Consider the following 21,133-nt stretch of genomic DNA (forward strand, 5'->3'; position numbering starts at 1 on the left):
CAGAGAGTTAAGATGGGAATGAGAGAAAAGGCAGCGAAGGCATTGATTGTAGGTGGCACTCTGAAGGAGTTTAATCAAAAAAAGAAGAGAGGATGATTGCTAGCAGTGGTGGTTCTTTGAGGATGGGGATGACATGGGCATGTTTATAGGCAGTAGGGAAGCAGCAAACGACTTCAACTTTTTCCAGTGAAATACGAGGCAAGGTTCTCAGCTAAGGGTAGGGGGAAGAGAGTCCATGGGAGATTTGAGGAGGGATAAAAAGTTTTGAAAGATTGGCTTTGGAGAGCAATATACTGAATCAGGGATATGTAAAAGGATTACATTGCTACAATGAGGGCCCAGTTGAGATTATGTAACATAAATTTGTAGTAGAACTAATTAGCACAGCTTTGTGATTTTTCTCCATCTTTGTCAATTATCAGATGAACAGGTGCAAACACAGAAATAGTATGACAATACAAGGCTGAGATTTTCAAGGGCAAGATCAGTGATAGGATAAGGATTCCAGGAACTCTTGAGATGAGGACAGTGTAGAGTTGAACTGGTTTCCCAAGGGATCAAGATGGAAAAGGTAGAAGAATATAGCCAGAGCAGGTGTGATGGCCTGGGAAAGTACTGAGAGGTTGGAAGGATTAAAGATCATGACAAAAGCAAAAACAGAGTTTTGGAAAGCCAGGCAAAGGGAGAGGTAAAATGATAAAAGACTGTGAGCAGATAAAGGAATTTCAGAATTCATGAAATGGAAGTTGTGTAAGATCAAGGGATCTGACCATCTGTGTGTGCAATTGTAGTGGGATATAGGAGTAGGACATGGGAAACGAATTGGTTGAGGAACTCAGAGGTTAAGATATTTGAGAGTAAGAATATGTGTATTGAAATCTCCTAGTATGAGGACAGGAGTTGGGGAGGAGAAAAAGATTGTGAGCTAGGCACTGAATTCATTGAGGAAGGAAAGGGGATGCTATAGGGGCTAGTAGACAACAGCTACTTGAATCTTGATTGGGTGATAAATATGGATTGAATGAATATCAAAGGAAGAGAGGTTACTGAGTGATGGTGGTAGAGAGAGTCTACAAGTGTCATCGAGGAACAAGAAGTATTCCAACTACCCCACTTTGACTAGTGAGTTGGAAGAATGATCGAAATTGCAGCTAGTGCTGGAAAGTGTGACCAGGGAAGCTGTGTCATCAAGAAAGAGCCAGGTCTCAGTGATTGCAAGATGATGGTGAGTGCAAGAAAGGAAAAGGTTTAAGATAAAAGATAGTTTGTTACCTGTGGAACAGGCATTCCAGAGAGCATAGTGGAAGGGATGGGTAACTTAAAAGTGGGGCATAGGTGGGTTTGAGAGAGATGTAAGGGAACAGTCAGTGGAAGATCAAGAATGAGGTTTGAACAATGGCAGCTGGTGGTCCAGAGTTACTAGGGTAAAGAGGGAATGATGGGGTAGGATGATGTAAATCATTGTGGAATGAGTTCAGGTAGGTTATCATTGTCCACAAGGTATCAACTTGGGGGTAGAGTCACCCTGGAGCGTCAAGCAGCAGTGTATAGTGGAGTAGGACATCAGGGGGAATGGAGGAGGGCAAAGCAACTGCTTTGGAGTTCAAGTGGCCAGAGTGTGCCTAGAATACGATGTGTGTGGGACAATAGACCACTGACTCAAATAAAAAAACAGAGGTGACTCAGCTTTCTCAAGGTAGAAACAAAACAAAAGCTTTATTTGAGCAAGTCTTGCGAGAATTGGGCATCTCCCACTACCAGGGCGGAGAAGGTAGTGAAGAGAGGCAAGGGGGAGAAGGCAAGCAAGGGGATATATATCCTTGTACAAACAATTCTAAGAAATCCCACCCCAGAGGCTGGACTTCTGTCCCCATTTGCGGGGACAGGTGGCCTCACAATCTAACCAGGAATAAATTTAACCCAATACCAGCACAGAAACTACAGAATTACCTTATAAGGAAACTTTAATGTTAAGATGGCAGTTTGTGAGTAGGATAGGGGAGGGGGAGAGAGGAATACTACCTGATTTCCCCAAAATCATATGATTTACAGAAAAATGAAACTTAGGCCTAGTGAGGTCCACATCCTAACTAAATTTGTACTATTTGAGTATCACCTTGCCTGAGTTGTTCATAGGGAAGCTTTCACAATCTTGTATTCCATTCACAACTGAGGTGACATCTACAAATCTAAAGAAGAAGGGGGAGAAAGACATTCCTAAAGGCTAAATAATCAGATTCACACAGACTCAAATGTATCTCATTTCCCTTTTCTCTAAATATTGATTCTCAAACATTAATAATACACACACATATATATACATATATATACATATATGTGTGTATATATATATATACATATATATACATATATGTGTGTATATATATATATATATATACATATACATATGCCCTGTGAAGTCTTCACACTTTATTCTCTCACTACCTCACACAATCCCTCCTCTCCTTAACACCATGTTGAAGACTTCACACATACACCATTGCTGATATGAACTATCCACCCACCTATCTTCATTCATCACACTTATATACCACAGTTTCTTTCCCATCATGATGGTGTCCCCATTACCTTTTTTAATAAATATCGGAAGGATTTATCAGTGTCTTGACAAATCAAAGGGGGCAGTCCCCTTTACAAGTACAACTACAGAGACCCAAAAGAAAACAACAATACAATCATCCCTTTAACATTCAAAAGTCTCTTCCCATACAGCTGTCTGGCAGGGAGCATCAACGAAGTCTTCTGGTCCTAGGTATTTGTTTCAGCCATCCCCACAGCATATTCTTCTTGGAGGAACCGGCTTTCTGTCCATTCTCCTACAAAATTTACCTTAGCACAATTTTAAGTTACCATTTCTAATAATGATACTCTGGTCATCTTTACAAGTTCAAAATTGAAACCTTGGCCAATTGCCATGTTGAAGAAATTCACATCAGAACCCAAATTCCCATACTTTACATGACTCATCATTAATTTCCCCACCAGAGGGATGAGACTCCAGTACATACATAAATACAACACAGTACATATAAAATCTTAACCTAGTCATGTCATGTTTCCTTGATGGCACTACAAGATAACCCAGGCCACGAACCATTTTTCTTTTTAGCATAATTAATTGTACCAAAATTTAAACATGCATGATATTAATCAAATAACAAAATAACATTCTCACATTGCTTAGGGAACATTTACAAAGTGAGTTCTAAGTGGCTCGTATGCATTTCTACTCTTCTTCACAAAGCTTTACTAAGTTGGTGCAAAAGTCCATAAGTAACACTAATTCCAAAGCATCATAACAAACAAAGTTTCTAGTTATAGCAGAATTCCTAAATATTACAAAGTTTCTTAGTCAAAAAGGTGTTGTAATGGCATCTCACATTGATAGCAGTAAGAGATCATAGGAAAATACTACTGCTCTTAGAATCCTTTTAGACAAAGGGAACATCTTAAAGTGAGCCTTAAGCAGTTTGTTTAAATTTCTGTACCCACCCTAGTTCTAGATAAAATAATATTAGATTGCCCAGTAAGATAACACAAAAAGAGCTCATATCTTTTACTGACTACTTGCTCTGATCACAGAAATTTGCTATAGAAGGAAAAAAGGCAGGGACACGTAATATGCCAAATATGACAAGATAAAACATCCTTGGCTCTGTTTATAATCCAGATATAGTTTTGATTCCTCAGTTATGTAGTATCTCTGCCACCGCATTGCTACACTCAGAAATAGGTGGGAAACTTCCTTTCAAAAGGAACATAGGGGGAAACTGAGGACAGGAGGATCCCATCCTAGACTGAGGCTAAGATTTTCCCCTTGGCTTTTGTCCCAAATGCAGATCTCCACCGTTAACAGTATGGATCACGTTCCTTCTGAGTAGCTTGTGGCATTTCTCTCAGATACTGATGCAATGTAGACAACTATACTCAGATTCAAACTCAAAACGAAAGTAGTTATGGTCCCAAGTGCCTTTTAACCTTAAACAGCAAGTCTCACCAGTCACAGCTTAGAGTCAGATACAGAGCTGCAATAAGCAGTAAAGATTTACCAGGACTCACATACATAAGGGATTTAATTAAACATTTTCGTTCTCCACTTTAAACTTGTCCTGTTGTAAAAGCCAAATATTAGAATCCTTTCTGTCTATTGTACATAAACTTTTAATTTCTCAGCAAGCTAAGTTCAGTGTTTAGGACCTACATAACTCAAACAAGTTCCTTGTCTGGGGCTGATGACCTTGCCCATGCAGATAGTTTCCAGGTGCCTTGGCAATTTTACAAAATAAGGAGAAGTAACATGGGCCCCCAAGAAGGGGTTAAATAGAAAAACCTTGGGTCTGTTTGCTATCTTTTGCTGTTTCTCTGAGCACACTTATTCAAGGTTGAGGCTTTCTAAAAATCATGCAAAGGATTTTACAAAACTTTTCTTCATAAAAAAAAAATCTCTCCTCAGAAACAGCTCATAATTTATCCTGATATTATTATTAATTCCTAAGTGCTAAACAATTCCCAAATTTTGATCACCAAACCTTTTCCACATAATTGAGAAAAAACCAAAACTAAACATACTCTGGTAAATACTATCTCTAAGCAGTAACATCAACAGCTTAATTAACGATCTCACAAATTTCCCAAATGATAGCAAAACAAAGACAAAATTTGGTAATTTAAGATTTCTTAAATTACAATTCTTAACCTAATAACATTTAGATTGTAAAAGAAATTGCTTCTCTAACAACACAGATGATACAGCTGCTTACCAAGTTACGCAATAAGAAAAATTTTAGACATATAACAATATCATAAACAATTATCATCTATTTAAACTTGAAAACCAAAACCAATTAATTTCCATTGTGGTGGCTTTACCTCAGTCAGATATGGCCCCGAACTGCCTGATACAGAGAATCATTATCTCATCACCAAAACTTCACAGTGAAGAAAATACACATAAGGCTAATAAATATGAAGCAATTATTTTTAACTTAAAACAGTGTACATTCAAATAGCATTTATTCTATGCCAAGCATTGTGCCGAGCACCTTTACAGTCATGTGATCTTTGTAATATCCCTGGGAATGGATTCCACCACCATCCCCTTATTGAACAGTGAACTACAGTAAATAGAATTTTCTTGGGGCTATATAGTTAATAAATTTCTCAATGCCAAATAACAATATGCACTTTTTCTAGAAAATTATTCAAATATGCATTTCTAAGTTCCATTCACATTTTCCTGGGAAAGTTTTACATATAGTTTGCAATCACCTATTATAATTAGATCAGTTTAAAATGTGCTGGGCCAGTATTTTAATTACTTCTTTTGCCCCAGGTAAAAAGGAAGCCTAAGAAATTTGAATCATTGTTAACAAGGTATAGTCAGTTTCCCTTCCAGGTGGAGAGGGTTGATAATTAGTTGAACAGCAATAATAATAACTTACAATAATCAATATCTTTAATCAATATCCATATAAGATTTAATAGAACCCACCCACAAATCTAGCTCGAAAGGTGGATGGACATAATTTGTTTTATCTCTTCAGAACTTTCTTGGTTTTTAACATTAAAACAGTAATCCCAAATAACCTAGTTAACAATCTTACAAGTAAGTGCTGGCTGAATTGTTTTAGCTGTGACCTTCCATTAACTACAGGTAAAGTAGAAAATACCTGGTCTTCTAAATGGCAATTAAGGCTGAGAAAGTAACTTAACCAGTTTTACACAATTGTTTTCATATCATTTTTTTTCTTCTCTTCAACAAAATTCAGATTAATAATTGCTTTGTCTAACACTATTTTTAGTCACTTAAGTTTTGCAATATAGGACATTTTACTACAATTTAGAAGCATAATAATAGTACAAATAGAAAGATTTTCAGATGACATTAATTGCGTTCCCAAAACATAACATATTTTAGGCTTACCAAGCATAGAGGCTTTTCTTCTCTCCTCATAGTTGCAGAGCCTAGCTGTGGACTGAAGGGGGGGTGGTGCTGGGAAGCTGCAGAGTCCAGCACCTGAATTAAAGGTCTAAGGAGTCATTTAGGAGGGTCCCTGAGAGATCTTTACTTTCTAATAGGGGTTGTTGGCTTTGGAAGACTAGGAGCAAAAATTCCAGGTTCCAGTGGTGTGGGAGCAATTGCCTAGAAGTGTGGGCTTCAGGGTGCCCAGGGGTCCAGGCCTGTTGTCAGTGGGGTAATTATTTTTGAAAAGGAGCCAACTCTCTATTGTACATTTGCAACCGAATCACTTTTTAAACTTTTCAAGTAACAAACTTAGGAAAATCACAGCAAGTTTAGAAATATCTATATCTATTGAGCTAATTCCTATTCTAGGAAGTATTTTTGTTTCTCAGGAATGTAATAAGCAACAATCTTTTGGGTAAAATATGTTCAGATGGTTCTCATTCTCTGGTCATATTTCTCTATTTTGGAAGCTTTAAGCCACTTTTTTTTCTTCTCTCAAATTCAAATAGGAACGAGGGTCACTAAATTGCACATAAGGATCTCTGTAGTTTTATGTAAAAAAAAAAGTACTTACTAACTCAGTACTTACTAACTCTAGAGATTTATTTAATACCTTTATATTATTAAATATTTTCCAATTCTATTTGTAGGATCATTACTTAAAGTTCTTAATTCTGAGAACTGGGAAACCATAATTACAATGCAGTGTAGTACACATTCTAGGTTTTTCCGTTTCTCCTCATACTAGGGAGCCCAAAGTGTCTCTTTTTCATATCTATGCATTTTCCAAATTTGCCTTAGTACCAAATAGCATAATAAATTCTGAGCATCAAATTAGGAGTAACACATTTCACTTAAATTTAAAGGAAAAGTTCCCGCTTTCTTTCTTATCTCCCCTCACATTCCAAACTGGCCAGATCTGGAATGGAGGGAGATAAGAAAGAGCGTATATATATATATATATATATATATATATATATTTTTAACACCTTGCCAAAAGTTTCCACCCTGTACTCTCAAAACCTGTATTGACACTGTTTTGTGCAAATAGATTATACCTTTCTTAAACTTCCTTCACATGCCTCTTAACATAGTTAAACTTTCTTGCCTTTCCTTTCTGGTGGACTTTGATGAAAGCCCCGTTAAAACTGCGTGCACATACCTTATTTCTTTCTAATTCTGACCTGACACTCCTCTTTACCTTGCCTTTTCCATCACATAACTTAAACAAGAAAACATTTTTCTCTCTCTTTCTCCCCCACTCTCCCACTCCTCTGAAGAGACTAGAGTCAGGGAGGGAGAGAAAACCAGATAGTGGACATTACAGGGTGTCAGATTACACACAGAGAGAAGCACAGATACAGACAGACACAGACACAAAGATACAGAAATCCAAAAGCTTTTTCGCTTTCCCTGGGAGAGCTTTCCTCGAAGCACCAGGAAAAATCCATTCTACCCACCTAGGTCAAATAATTTAAGAGCTCTTGTCTATGGCCATTTTCCTCTCTATTTTGCTCCAAAGCAATGGGTTTTAATTGCCCTTTCCCTTATACTTTTGTTATTCATTCCAGTTTTGCAATCGATTGCCTAAAGGACTATCTACAGGTACCTCACACTTGTGCTCCGACTGCACAGACCCAGATTGTTTTGTCCCCATAATTTATGAGGGCCATCACCGCACCCTCCAAGTTCAGAAGAACTTAGCCGAACTGAACGGGAGGGTCGCCAACTCCCAGGAAGTCCCCCATGAAGCGTCCTCGAGAGCATCCTTGACCTTGGGGTTGTATCCCACCCTAATTTGGTTGAGAGCCGTCACCAAACTCCCCGAGTCTCAGACTCAACAGATAACCCCCAGACCTCCGAGTGCTTACCTCCGGAGAGTACGCATACTTGTTTAGGACTTCACCACACACCACACCAGCCGGCCGGGCTTTTCCCCTTACTTTGGAATGCCGGAGCCTAGCACAGCTTCTGTTCCTCCGAGTCTCTCTCTTCGGGATTTTTCCCCAACGGAGAGGAACCCCACACCAGGACCAGGAACCCCCAATAAATCTTTGTGGTGTGCGCTGGATCCTGCTCCCTGGTGAGGAGAACCCCCCCCCAATCGAGGGGAATCCCGGAGGAGCCCCCAAACTGTGTGGGACAACAGACCACTGACTCAAATAAAAAAACAGAGGTGACTCAGCTTTCTCAAGGTAGAAACAAAACAAAAGCTTTATTTGAGCAAGTCTCGCGAGAATTGGGCATCTCCCACTACCAGGGCGGAGAAGGTAGTGAAGAGAGGCAAGGGGGAGAAGACAAGCAAGGGGATATATATCCTTGTACAAACAATTCTAAGAAATCCCACCCCAGAGGCTGGACCTCTGTCCCCATTTGCGGGGACAGGTGGCCTCACAATCTAACCAAGAATAAGTTTTACCCAATACCAGCACAGAAACTACAGAATTACCTTATAAGGAAACTTTAATGTTAAGATGGCAGTTTGTGAGTAGGATAGGGGAGGGGGAGAGGGGAATACCACCTGATTTCCCCGAAATCATATGATTTACAGGAAAACGAAACTTAGGCCTAGTGAGGTCCACATCCTAACTAAATTTGTACTATTTGAGTATCACCTTGCCTGAGTTATTCATAGGGAAGCTTTCACAATCTTGTATTCCATTCACAACTGAGGTGACATCTACAAATCTAAAGAAGAAGGGGGAGAAAGATATTCCTAAAAGCTAAATAATCAGATTCCCACAGACTCAAATGTATCCCATTTCCCTTTTCTCTAAATATTGATTCTCAAACATTAATAATACATATATATGCACATATATATATACATATATATATACACACATATATATATGTATATATACATATATATATACATATATATATGTATATATATATATACACACACATATACCCTGTGAAGTCTTCACAGTTTATTCTCTCACTACCTCACACAGATGGAACAGATGCTCAGAGAACTATGATGTCCTCCTAGTCAATCTCAAAGAAAGGACAAAGACCATTAGCCTAGGACTGGCAAAAGCCTATTCAATTTTGACACCTCATGACCTAGGCTCTGAGGTTGTCATCTCCCACACAATAGGTTAGAGAACAGATATAGCCTCTCCTCACAACTTTTCCTTGTTAAGGATTGGGCCTCCTCAGTGAAAGTCTTCACCCTAATTATGAACATCCAGTACCTTGTCCAAATCTTCACCTCTATGGGCTAGGCCATATATCAGGCAATAGCCATTTGCCCAACGAATCCCTCAAACCTCTGGGATTCAGGTTCTCCACTTTTCAAGCTCTAATATTCTGTTGGTCTATTCAAAAGGAACAGTTAGATCAAAGGTGTTAAGGCAGTCTGGGGGAAGGCAGTAAGTTCATTGTCTCCACTGGCCTTTTTGTATGCAACTAAGCTACTCAGAACCTCATATAAACACTTTAATAAGGTTAGAATGATTCAATAGTGTTTTAAAGGGCCTTACTCTCACATCTCATCTCTGTTCTCACCCCTTACCACTTTGCAAACTTGCCCACTTCTTCTTGGCTGACTACTTCCTAACTATCAGCATCTTAATGATAGAAGAGAGAATGTTGTAAGGGAAGAAGCTTTGGGAACAAGGAGTGAGGAACAACCTTCAAGACCCATGTTAGGAGTAGCTGAGACAGAATTTGCTCATCTGGATGTGAATTTCATGGAACCAATGATACGGAGAAACTACATTAAGACTAAGCCTCCTCTCTCTGGGAACTGAGGGAGTATAGGGCGGTGATATCAAATTCAAATAGAAATGGATCTCTGCATTTGTTAAATATCTGCCAATTGCATTTTAATCTGGTTTGGGCCTCATTCAGGAATAATGTGGGTTGCATGGGGCCTGTGGGACTGAGGATTGATATCTGGTAGACTAAAAACAACTAAACAACAACAAAAATAGGGGAGAGTGTGCCCCCAGTGTGTTGGAGGGAAATGTGTGTACCATTATAGTTCTTGCTATAGCTTGAAAGTAAATATCCCTTTATAAACTTTAGTTTATGTCAGCGGATTACCTCTAGCATTAGGCAGTGATGGAGCGGCAGAGTCCACACCCAGAATGGGGGCTTGAACCAATAGCCTTAGAGAAGAAATATAACAACCCCTCTGAACCCTGAAAGGAAAATACAGTTGGCTTTGTTCTGGAATAGTGAAGCCAGAGAAATCATCAATACAGTCTGGCAAGGCGAAGGGCAACCTCTTTACCTGAAACTGGAAAGGAGGAGGAAATTGTGGGAAAACATATCTGAGTGATGTGAGATGAGGGGAGAAGAAACGGGAGCACTTGACAAATGCCTTAGTTTGTTTTGGTTTTTTTTTTGGTGAAGTATGAGGTAAGACCCTCAGCAGATAGAGCAAAGGAAATGGGATGCCATGGCAGGCCTGGGGAGAGATGATATGGTTGAGAATAGCCCTGGTGGGAGTTGGGAAAGTGAATTGATTAGGGAGGAGTAAAAGATTTGCCTTGCTTCATGAGGGCTTGGTTGAAATTAGATAAAAATTTGTAGTGATCCCAGTTTTGTTGCTTCTCATCCTGTGATGGTCATCATGTTCCCCAAGTTCCCCAGTGTGTAGGAGCTACAAGATGCTGAAGGGTACCTCATAACAATGCCTCAACAGTACCCCACCTTTTCCCGTGGCTCATCCATTTAGATTTTCTTTTTGTTCCTGTCAACTTCCATCTTTTCCCTACTACAAACCTGATCAAGGATCAAAAGTTATGGCAGACCAGATGAGTAAACTAAGCTGTCTATCAAGTTAGATTTCTTCCCCAAGTCTCTATGCTTCCTGCAGCCATGGCCAAAAAGAGGTGACAAAAGCATCAGAGAGACCCTGACAAGTGAAGCCAGAATATTGCTACTTGATGTTCAAATTATACATTACACACCTAACTAATTAACAAGATGATAATCCTAAAAAAAGAGTTAAGGAGATCACAAAATGAGAAAAGAAATGTTTGATTACATGAAACTGAAAAGCTTTTATATATACACACACACAAAAATGAAAAATAGAGGGAAACCATTTATCAGGGGAAAAATATATCTTTGCAATAAGTGTATCTACTGGAGCTTTTGAGCTGAAGCTGGATGACTAGTTAGAGGGTAGAACAGGAGTTCTTAACCTTTTTTGTGTCATGGAATCCTTTGGCATTCAGGTGAAGTCCATGGACCCCTTCTCAGAATGTTATTAAATGCATGAGATACATAGGATTACAAAGGAAACCAATTGTGTTGAAACACAGATTTTTATAAATACAAGTTCAAAGACCCAAAGTTAAGAACCTCTGCTAAAGGAAATTCTTATTCTGGGATAAGCTGAACTATAGTTCCTAATCTTTTCAAGTCAGGGAACCTCCCCCCCCCCAAAAAAAATATTTTATTGCAAACAACACTGAACCTAAAAAAACAACTAAAATGGTTTAATTTATTTTACAAAAAGTTCACTTTTTTATGAACTTATCAACAAACAAACATTTCAGGATAACACAGGAACAGGGAAGAGGATTGTGTAAAGAAACTAAACTGCTACTTAGTTTTTTGATTGGGTCATTTTTTTTAAGAAAAATAGAGTTTAACAAGTTGGCAACAAAATATTCTATTTATGTCTAATGTATTTTTTTCTTTTGTGTCTGAAGTTTGTGGGTAGAAACAAGGTGATTGTGGTGACAATCTGCTGAAGACATAAAGGGGGTGAAATCAACGATATATGTAAGAGAGCAGTGGCAAAGAAAAGATCCACCTCATTGTCTCTAAGCTGAGGGAAAGGAAAAGAGATTGAGGGGTTATTTTAAAGCTTTATGGAGAGACAAAGAGTCAAAAATACCTTCAAGGAGTTTACATTCTATAAAGAAGGAAGGAGAAAGGATAAAGAGCATAATGAGAGAGATTGGCTTTGGTGAAAAATAAAAGGGCCATCTCTTCCTCTAAGACTGGGGAAAAGGAATAGAGAATGGGGAATGATATAAGAGGTTTTGAAGCATAGAATATGAGATAAGAGGGAATTTATTACAGATGTCCCAATTCTCAGTAAAATAGAAGGTGAAATCTTTGCTGAAAGCAAGAAATAAAGCAACAATGTAGGAGGCTTGATGAGGGAAGATTTGAAACAGTCTCATGAGAGAGTGTGATTAGAAACTGGGAAAGACTACCCCAGTGCCTGGTACTTTTTTTTCCTGCCACATCACACTGTTGACTCACATCAGTTTTGCTTGTGTAATTAAGATGACTCGAAGGGTAGAATTTGTATCAATTTAATGTCATCTATTAGGGGTTTTTTAAACCAGTACCAAGTTGTTTTAATAATTACTACTTTATAGTATAACATCCCAAAGTATCATCAAGTCGAGATATTTTTGGATCCTGATTTTATCATCCAAAATGTTGGCTAAATTTTATCTGCAATAATATAGTTAACATTTAAATAGCACTTTCAGGTTTGTAACTCATTTTAAATATATTTTGTCATTTGGTCCACAAAATATCCCCAGAGACAGGTGCTAGCATTATCCATTACAGATGAGGTGAGTGACTGAGGCTGAGAAGCTACGTGAAGGGAATGCATGCATAATAGTATCATCAGGTTAAAGGGTCACAATTTTATGATTTCATGGTTACAATTCTAAATTTCTTACTTCTTATCCTAACTGAATTTATCGTGGTATGCAAAAGCATTTCAATTTAATGTAATAAAATTGTTCATTTTATCTTTTATGATCATTAATTAACCTGTTCAACCCCAGATCACCCATACTGGAGTTCCTTTGCTTGATTGGTGAAAGCTTCACTGGGCCCACTTTATCTAGGGAGTCTCTAGCCATAGGTCACTTAGCAACCTGGCTATTTTCCCTCCATCAGCCTTACTGTCCAGGGTGGAGATCAGGCACTAGAGTACCTCTTCCTTTTAGCTCCATTATCCTGCCCTGGAACCCTGCTATCCTGATTGGTGAGTGCCTCATGTGGTTCATTACATTTAAACTGGCTCCAGGAATGCTTCATTTTATTCCCCAGCTGTTTTCCTGACAGCAGCCATGCATATCATCAGTAATGCTATTGCCCCTAGAAAGTATCTTATCTGGTACTCCATCTTCCCTGTAATTTTCTAAACCAAAATTTCCCTGGCCACCTGTCTCTTGTTATTAAAACAAACTCCTCAAGGTCCAGGACAGTCTTTGCTTTTGTATTTGTATCCTCAGGATTTAGTACTATGTTTTGGCATCTAGTAACTGCTTAATAAATGTCTATTCATCCATTCATCTCCCTTCCTTACGTAAGAATTCTTCCCACCAACCATAGTTGTAAAAGGTATATTCTTCCGCCCTCTAATTTTTAAAAAATGAGAGTCTTTTATATTTAATATATTAACTAGGAGTTTATTTTGGTATATGGTGAGATACAGTCTAAACTAGGCAACCAGGTGGCACAGTTTATAAAGCACTGGGCCTGGAGTCAGGAAGATTCATCTTCATGAGTTCAAATCGGGTTTCAGATACTTACTAGCTGTGTGACCCTGAGCAAGTCATTTAACCCTGTTTGCCTCAGTTTCCTCATCTGTAAAAAGAGCTGGGGAAGGACCTGGCAAACTATTCTAGTATCTTTGCCGAGAAAACTCCAAATGGAATCACTAAGAGTCAGACACAACTGAAAAAACAACTGATAGTCTAAACCTGGTCTGCCATACTGCTTTTCAGCTTTCCCAGCATTTGTTGTTGAATTGCTTCTGGGTCTTGTTTAATCTCTTCTATTGATCAAATTTTCTATTAGGATAGGGATTTTTTTAAATCAGTAGTAAGTTATTTCAATAATTACTATTTTATAGTATGAGTTGTGATTTGATACTACTAGACTCTGTTCCTTCTTACTATTTTCATTATTTCTCTTGAAATTCTTTACCTTTTGTTTCTCTAAACTACATCTTGAAATGTGTTGTCTAGATTTATAAAATTATTTTTGGTATGGTACCAAAATTTTATATTAATTTAGGTAGCATCATATGTTATTGTTATAGCCTAGCCATGTACAATTAAAACCTTCCCAATTATTCAAATTGCAGCTGTACTTGCAGCACAGGTTCTTTCTAAAGGCAAGTAACTTTAAAGGGGTCAACATTCTTACTTTAATCAAACATATATATAGATCATTCACTTAGTTCGGGGGAAAAGTCAGCACCCTGAATGTTAGAGAAAATACAAACAGAAATTACAAGCAGAAATTATATAAACAGAACAAATACAAACTGCAAAGACCAACAGACAGGGCTTCCAACTGTCTGACCAAAAGCAATACATACATAGTTACCAGAGAGAAAAGTACCAACATCTGGGTTTTTCAAAGCTGGGGGGCTCCTTAATGGCTACGCAAAGTCTCATCTGGCTAAATCACACAAACATTCTTCCAATGAGTGAGCCCCAAAGCAAAATGCTAACCTCAGAGTATATATACACTTCTTCAGGGCCAGAGGGCATCACAACCCTCGTGACCTAGGCTCATGTGACTCAGGCTTCCATGTGACTCAAGTTCAAAGCAGGTCACATAGGCCTATTAAAGGACAGTGAAGATCTTCAGATTGTATTAACATTACACACCATTACACTAATTAGTTAATTTAAGCTTAGAGGCTTAGGTCCTTGAAGTTTATTCCTATTTGGCTTTCAGGAGTTTATTTTAGATGAAAAGTTGTGAGTTCAGTCACAATTTCTCTGAGCCCCCAGTTAAGAATATTCCTAACCTTTAGGAAGAAATTAAATTCTAACTTTATATGTGTGTGTGTAGATATATAGTTAGTTTAATTAGCTCCTAGAATCTTTGTAGTTGAGGCAGAATTCAGTTTATTAATGTTTGGATAATGAAACAGATTATGTTCTAGTGTCTATAGACAGACAAGTACTAGAAGAAGTTGAAAAGAGCTTAACTTTTATTGGGATTTCCATCAGCCCATGCCTTCTGATCTAAGATGCCAGGACTTACCATTATTTCCTTTCTCTTCCACAGTCAGTGCTTCCAAGGTGTGCTGGAAAGCTACATTTTCTCCTACCTCTCAAATGACTCTGATTCTCTAACTTGATAATTTATAGAAAATCTTGTGATTTGGCCAAGGTTCCTCAGCCTATCTGAACATGATTCTTGTAAAATATCACTACAGTTTTACACATTTAGATTTAAATTTTACAGATTTACACATTTAATCTAAAGAGATGCAATTTATTGGACATCTTATCACTTAAAGTGGGGTGGGATTGAGTAAAACAGTTATTCCACCTTTAAATTTCCTCTGTTATATCTGCTATCCCTATAAAATCTGCTTTAGTGTGTTTAGCAAAGACCATAGTGCCAAATACTGTATAGCAATAGTGTCAAATTCAAATAGAAATGGATCCTTATGGTACACATATTGACTTAGGAAACCACAAATATTACCTGTTGTATTTTTATTTTTTTGTTAAACATGTCACAAATACATTTTAATCTTGGCAAAAATGCCAAGTACAGGCAGTGAGTTTGGCCCTTCTGCTCTCTAGTTCTTTCATGTCTTTAGAAGGTTCTGCATTGTTCACTTTGGATGCCTTTCCTAGTGCCTTGTACTAAGTCTTAAGAAAAGACTACATGCCCGGTTTGTAATCAAATTTGGCAATTAACATTCTTCCCTCTTCAGATGATTCAAACTCTTATTTAAAAAAAAAGCCTGCCATCCACTTCTGATCCTGACATCACTTCCTCTTTTCCCAAACTAGTCAAAAATACAACTCCCAATTTTTAGAGACTTAGAACTCCTCTCCTCTCACCCCACCCCGCCAACCCTGCAAAGCAGCCAAAGTCTTACCAGAATGACTGTTACATACATGTGATAACATGGATAGGCTATACAAAATATATAGATTTGCTAACAAATTAAGCATTGTTAACAAACAATACAATAGGTTTGTGATGGTGACACAAAGGAATTACCAGAGAAAAAAATAGAAGCATAAAACAAAATTTGCATCAGTGAACACATATATTACATGCTAGATGCATACTTCATGGGTAAGCATACAAGATGAAGCAAGGAGCCAATAAACTTGTGCTAATTCCTTTTTGGTGAAGTGAGAAGAGAAGGGAGGCTAAGCTCCTCTAAGAAGTAAGGAAATGCTTTTGAATCTGAATATTGGGGCTTATAAGAGAAAAGGGGAAGTGTGACTACTACCAAGTAACAAAAATCTCAGCAGTTTACAAACCCACAGCCTTACATTGTTTTTCTTTAAACCTTATGCTGACTTTAGCCCAGTTTCTTTGTGACATCTCCTGAAATCCCTGGAGTAGTCCTTTAGATGCTGGCTATTCTATTCTTTATGGAATGAAGGGGCTCAGTAGTGTTTTCTTTGGTTTTGTTGTCCTATGTGGCCATCTTGATTGTTGACAGGTGTTTCTCTGGGGTGCTAGGATTTGCTTAGAACAGGGATGGGGAAACTCTGTCACTACCATCTTAACCAGAAGTCTCTAAATTAGTTAATTTCAATGCATATCATAACATTTTTCAGTTCCTATTTCTTATACGGATTGAAAATCCCTGTAAGGATGTTTAATCCATTCTCACTCTCCTCCTACATAGTTAATATATACTCATTCTGATTTTTAAACTTTGTATTATTTCATAGAGATCTTTCCAGATTTCTTTGTGTTTCTCATACTTGTCCATCTTAATTGTATTCTAGTGTTCCATTATGTTAATGTACCCCAATTAAATTAACCATTACACTGTTATTGGATATCATAATGGTAACTACATACATTTGAAAAATAATTAATATATTTATTGGCAAGATATTAACTTACTGCCTACAGAAGATATGCTTGATTATTTATGGAGTCACAGATACATCAGTGGACTTCTTATAATAATTAGGTGGCTCTTCAGAGATAACCACTGGACTAGATCACTAAATAGGAATTACTCTGATGCCCTTTTTCAAATTTCTACTATATACCTCTTCCTCATTCTGGTCCACAAGATCTGGCCCCAAAATAGAAACCTCCATCTAAAAATATGAGAGGGCACTTATTCGAGTACATGAATCTATTCTGTAAATTCCTTTCGCTACAGTATTTGATGACTGAGATAGGTGGATCTCTCCCTCTGATTCCTACAGTGGCTAACTACTTTATTGGGCAGTGTCAGAGCTGCCAAAAAGGTAATTATTCCAGATTACCTTACGGTCCATTCACTCATCTTATTTTGGACCTAGAGATCATAAATTAAAACAATATCATTAATCACTGTTAGAGAAAAACTGGAAAGAAAGACTATAAAGTAAACAAGTTTTCATTCATTTGATTTATTATTGTGGGAATTGATACCTTTAACAAGAAATGAACAGAAAGCAAAGTTTTTCCTTATTTCATTAATCAGGCTTCTGTGAAAGTATGGTCATTTCCTCACTGTAGATTCTACTTTTTGGCAACTTAGGTGCTGTGATCACTGAGAAGCAAAAAAAAAAAAAAAAAAAAAAAAGACCAAATATTTAGCAAGGAAGCAAGAACTTTCCCAATTCAGCTATTACAAATTTCTCAGTGAAAAAATGTAATTAGTACAGTTAGTAGAAGAAGTTGCCTATCTTGTTCTCCCTTTCCCTCTGTCTTTGTTAAATTGATCAGTTGAATCTAACCAGACCTTTGGAGCATAATATTCTCTCCTTCCCCTTGGGAAGATCTGTTTAGAGAGAATAGCTCTCTCTAGATCTCTAAGTGCCTAACTCAATCTGGAGAAGGAATTTTGGTCTTGTAAAAAATGGATATTAAAACTCTATTCGGGGAACTAGTAGTAATTCTGGGGAAAATAAATGGGCAGAAAAAAATACATTGGCCATTACTGAATAGGAAGGAGATGAGAAAAGGAAAGCAGGAAAAAGTTTGACAATATGAGTTAGAACCACAAAAGAACAGTAAGTCCATCCTGACTTCTAATAAGTTTGTTCTAATAATTCCAGTCTCTACTGGAATGCAGAAGACCTTTTAAACTGCTTTCACTTTGCCTCACTTCAGCAGAAGTCATGGCTCTATCTTATGAAACCCATCAAAACTTGAATTTGGTGTCAGAGATTAGGGGAGAAAACGAGCACTAATCCTGGAAGAGGCAATATCCTATGCTTTAGGAGTCGGAGTGTTTTCTCTGGGCTGAAATGACTGCTCTAAATATAATTATGAGGTAATTACTGAGGACTCACAGTACTGGAGAAAAACAGTTCACGTACTTCAAGTTCTAATTACATTGATTAACTTCTTTAATTGATAACTAAACACCTATTCAATTAGGATAGATTGGAGATTGTTTATTATTTATTTTATATATAATGTCTTGTCTTATGTGGACACTCAGTTAATATGAAAAATGAGCTACAGATTACAAATTTCTGGATAACAAGAAGTAGATAGTTCTTATCACCACTTTAGCACAAAAAATGTCCAGTCCTTGCATCTCCAACTTAATTAAGACACAGTGAACCTGGAGAATATATATAGCCTAACCAGAAATATCTGTGGGGAAAGTTCAATTCATTTTTGTTTCACTATAGTAATCTCTAACTGCCTCCTGCCCACTTCCTATTCATACTTTTTCTCCCTACCACCTTCTATAAAATACTAGATTAGGATGAGTGAAAAAACATGTATTACTGCCTACATTATAGAATTGAAAAAGAGAGAAAACAAAAGTTAAACTTAAAAACAATTTCTTTGAATACAGCATTTTATCTTGTACCTATGGTACCCTAGTCTTGGAATACAAAGATAGATAATACCACATAGGCTCTGGCCTCATGTATGGTCTAACAGGGTGAGTGTGATATGTATACCAAGTGTAGCTGAGGAAAGGTCTGATGAGGACAAAGGAGAAATCCAGATAAAGTACATTAGGAACATTTGAGGAAACTAATTTGAAAAAGACAACTTGAGAAAGAAAACACTTTCAGCTGGGTGTGGAAGGAGGAGGAAAGAAAATCAGCAAAGGTTTCAGAGAGAAGGTGAACCTTGGAGAAAGGAAACGATTGTGAAAGGTGCTGAAAAGAAAACGGATTCCCTAAGCATAGGAGATGCCCTGTAAAATGCAGAGATGGAAGAAGTAAAGCCAACTTCATCTAACTGCCAGTAATCTAGTTTGGCTAAAATATACAATTTATGACAGGAAGTAATATGAAGTAAGACTGAAAAAATAGACTGGAAGCAGACTATAGAAGGCCTGGCCTAAAATGCCAGGATGATGCCAGGTAATTTTATTTAATCTATAAATTAGAGGTCTCTAAGGTCAGGGTTGGGGTCTGTACTCCATGAAGGTATTGTGACATGACCCCAAGGAACATAATGATCATAAGCAAAAGTGTTAAATGCTGCAGGAAGGTCAAGGAGGAAAAAGCCCGCAGACAGCAATTAAGAGAATGCTGGTGATTGTTACAAGAGATGTCTCAGTACAATGGTGTAGTTGGTAGCCATATTGTAAGGGGTTGAAGAGTGAATGGGTAATGAGAAATCAATGCAATGATTCTTAGTTCTTCTCCAGCAGAAAACTTCACCTTGTACTATAAGATATGCTGCTGTCTCCTGATAGGGATCTGTTTTAAGAAAAAAAAAGACTTATTTTAAAATTAATATAGAATCCTGAGGACTTAAGTGGTTGGTTGAAGCAAAATCTCAGAAAGAATCATTCTTAATTAAACATAGTATAGACAATAGCAAATAACTGGTACCCACTTGATCTGGCTGTATTCTCCCACCCACTTTTCCTTTATGGCTACCTTTCATGGTGTATGTTATGGTGAATTTGTTTAAAAGTTGTTTTTTTTTCTTTTGGAAAGCCTGGTTACCTTTAGATGGTGATCCATCTACTAAGAGGAGTACTACAGTTTACTAGGGCTGGTGAAACAAATTTTGCAGTAGTTAATCCCTGAAATAGGACCTACAAAAAAAACCATTATATTCCCTCTCTCCTAACTTTATCCCCAATTTTATTCCCTCCTATTCACTCCAGAAAGCAATGGGTAGTCATTTCACAGTGTCTTGAAATACAAGAGGAAAAAAAGGAGTTAGACTAGAATTCATTCACTTAGATTTAACTATAGGAAATTGCTGCTTAATTCCCACCTAACTCTATGGCTACAAGTGAGACGCTAATCAAAATGTACATCACCCATATAGCCTTATAGATCATTCTCTCAGCTAGATAAAAGTCTCCTCCATAAAGACAGACAGTCCTTAAGATAGACATAGATTTCCCAGGCATAAATGTAGAAGCCAGACTGCCTTCTCTCTTTACCAAAGCATTACAAAACTAATGCTTCTTACAATCACTAGAATAGGTCTCTTTTACACTATTTACAATGGATGATAATTTTGATAACTGATTTTGATCTGAAGATAGAAATATCTGCTGAAAGGGAAAACCCAAGCACTCCAGGCAATTTCCAAAGTGAGGACTATTCTATTACCTTCTCTCTCTCATTCTCTGCCCAGATTCCTAGTCTTTCTTTGATTTTTTTCATGTCTGTTTATTCCCAGTCATCATTAACAGGAAAGAGTTATTTTTGATTGTTCCTGTTATGATTCTGAGATGTTTGGGAAGTTCAATGCACATCATAAAACATTCTTAGCCATCATGGTTCCTTGCTATGGTGGGGACCAGAACTCTCTCTCTCCTAAGAGCTAGAGAAAAGTTAAAGTTAAAGGACCACCTTAGCTCTTTAGAAAGGTTTTTTTTTAAAAAAAATGTTTATTTCTACATCATATCTTCCCAGCTGGAATACAAGTTGCCCAGGAGCAAAAATATATTCTCTTCTTTATTTAATCTTTTACATAAGCATTCTTTTTATGATCTTACTAATTTACTCAGCAATGACTTTAAACTTGGGATGCTCCAAGTGTAAAGTTGGGTATTTTTTCCTTCATTTTATCTAAAAGTATACAAAATTAATTTACCCTTCACTTTGTATTTCTTCTACATTGCATAATTCTTTCACTTTATCCCATTTTGCAACAATAATGATAGTAATGATGAGAAAAGGTAGAGAGATGTAGAAGCCTAGAATAAGCCAGTTCTTTCGAGTAGTAGTATAACCTCGAGTAGTAACTGAACCTACAAAGAGAAGA

General features: G+C 37.4%; 1 protein-coding gene across 1 annotated transcript in view; it reads right to left on the reverse strand.

Annotated features, from left to right (window-relative positions):
- Positions 1–19,559: 19,559 nt before the first annotated feature.
- LOC118842520 (disintegrin and metalloproteinase domain-containing protein 18-like) overlaps positions 19,560–21,133 on the reverse strand; it is a 99,406-nt gene continuing 97,832 nt past the window's right edge. Inside the window, exons 19-20 of the mRNA XM_036749998.1 lie at positions 20,963–21,113; positions 19,560–19,602 (exon numbers count right to left, since the gene is read on the reverse strand). Of these exons, the coding sequence (XP_036605893.1) occupies positions 19,560–19,602; positions 20,963–21,113 (194 nt within the window). The remainder of the gene's footprint in view (positions 19,603–20,962; positions 21,114–21,133) is intronic.

Source organism: Trichosurus vulpecula, chromosome 3 (genome assembly GCF_011100635.1).
Source record: "Trichosurus vulpecula isolate mTriVul1 chromosome 3, mTriVul1.pri, whole genome shotgun sequence".
NCBI classification, from domain to species: domain Eukaryota; kingdom Metazoa; phylum Chordata; class Mammalia; order Diprotodontia; family Phalangeridae; genus Trichosurus; species Trichosurus vulpecula.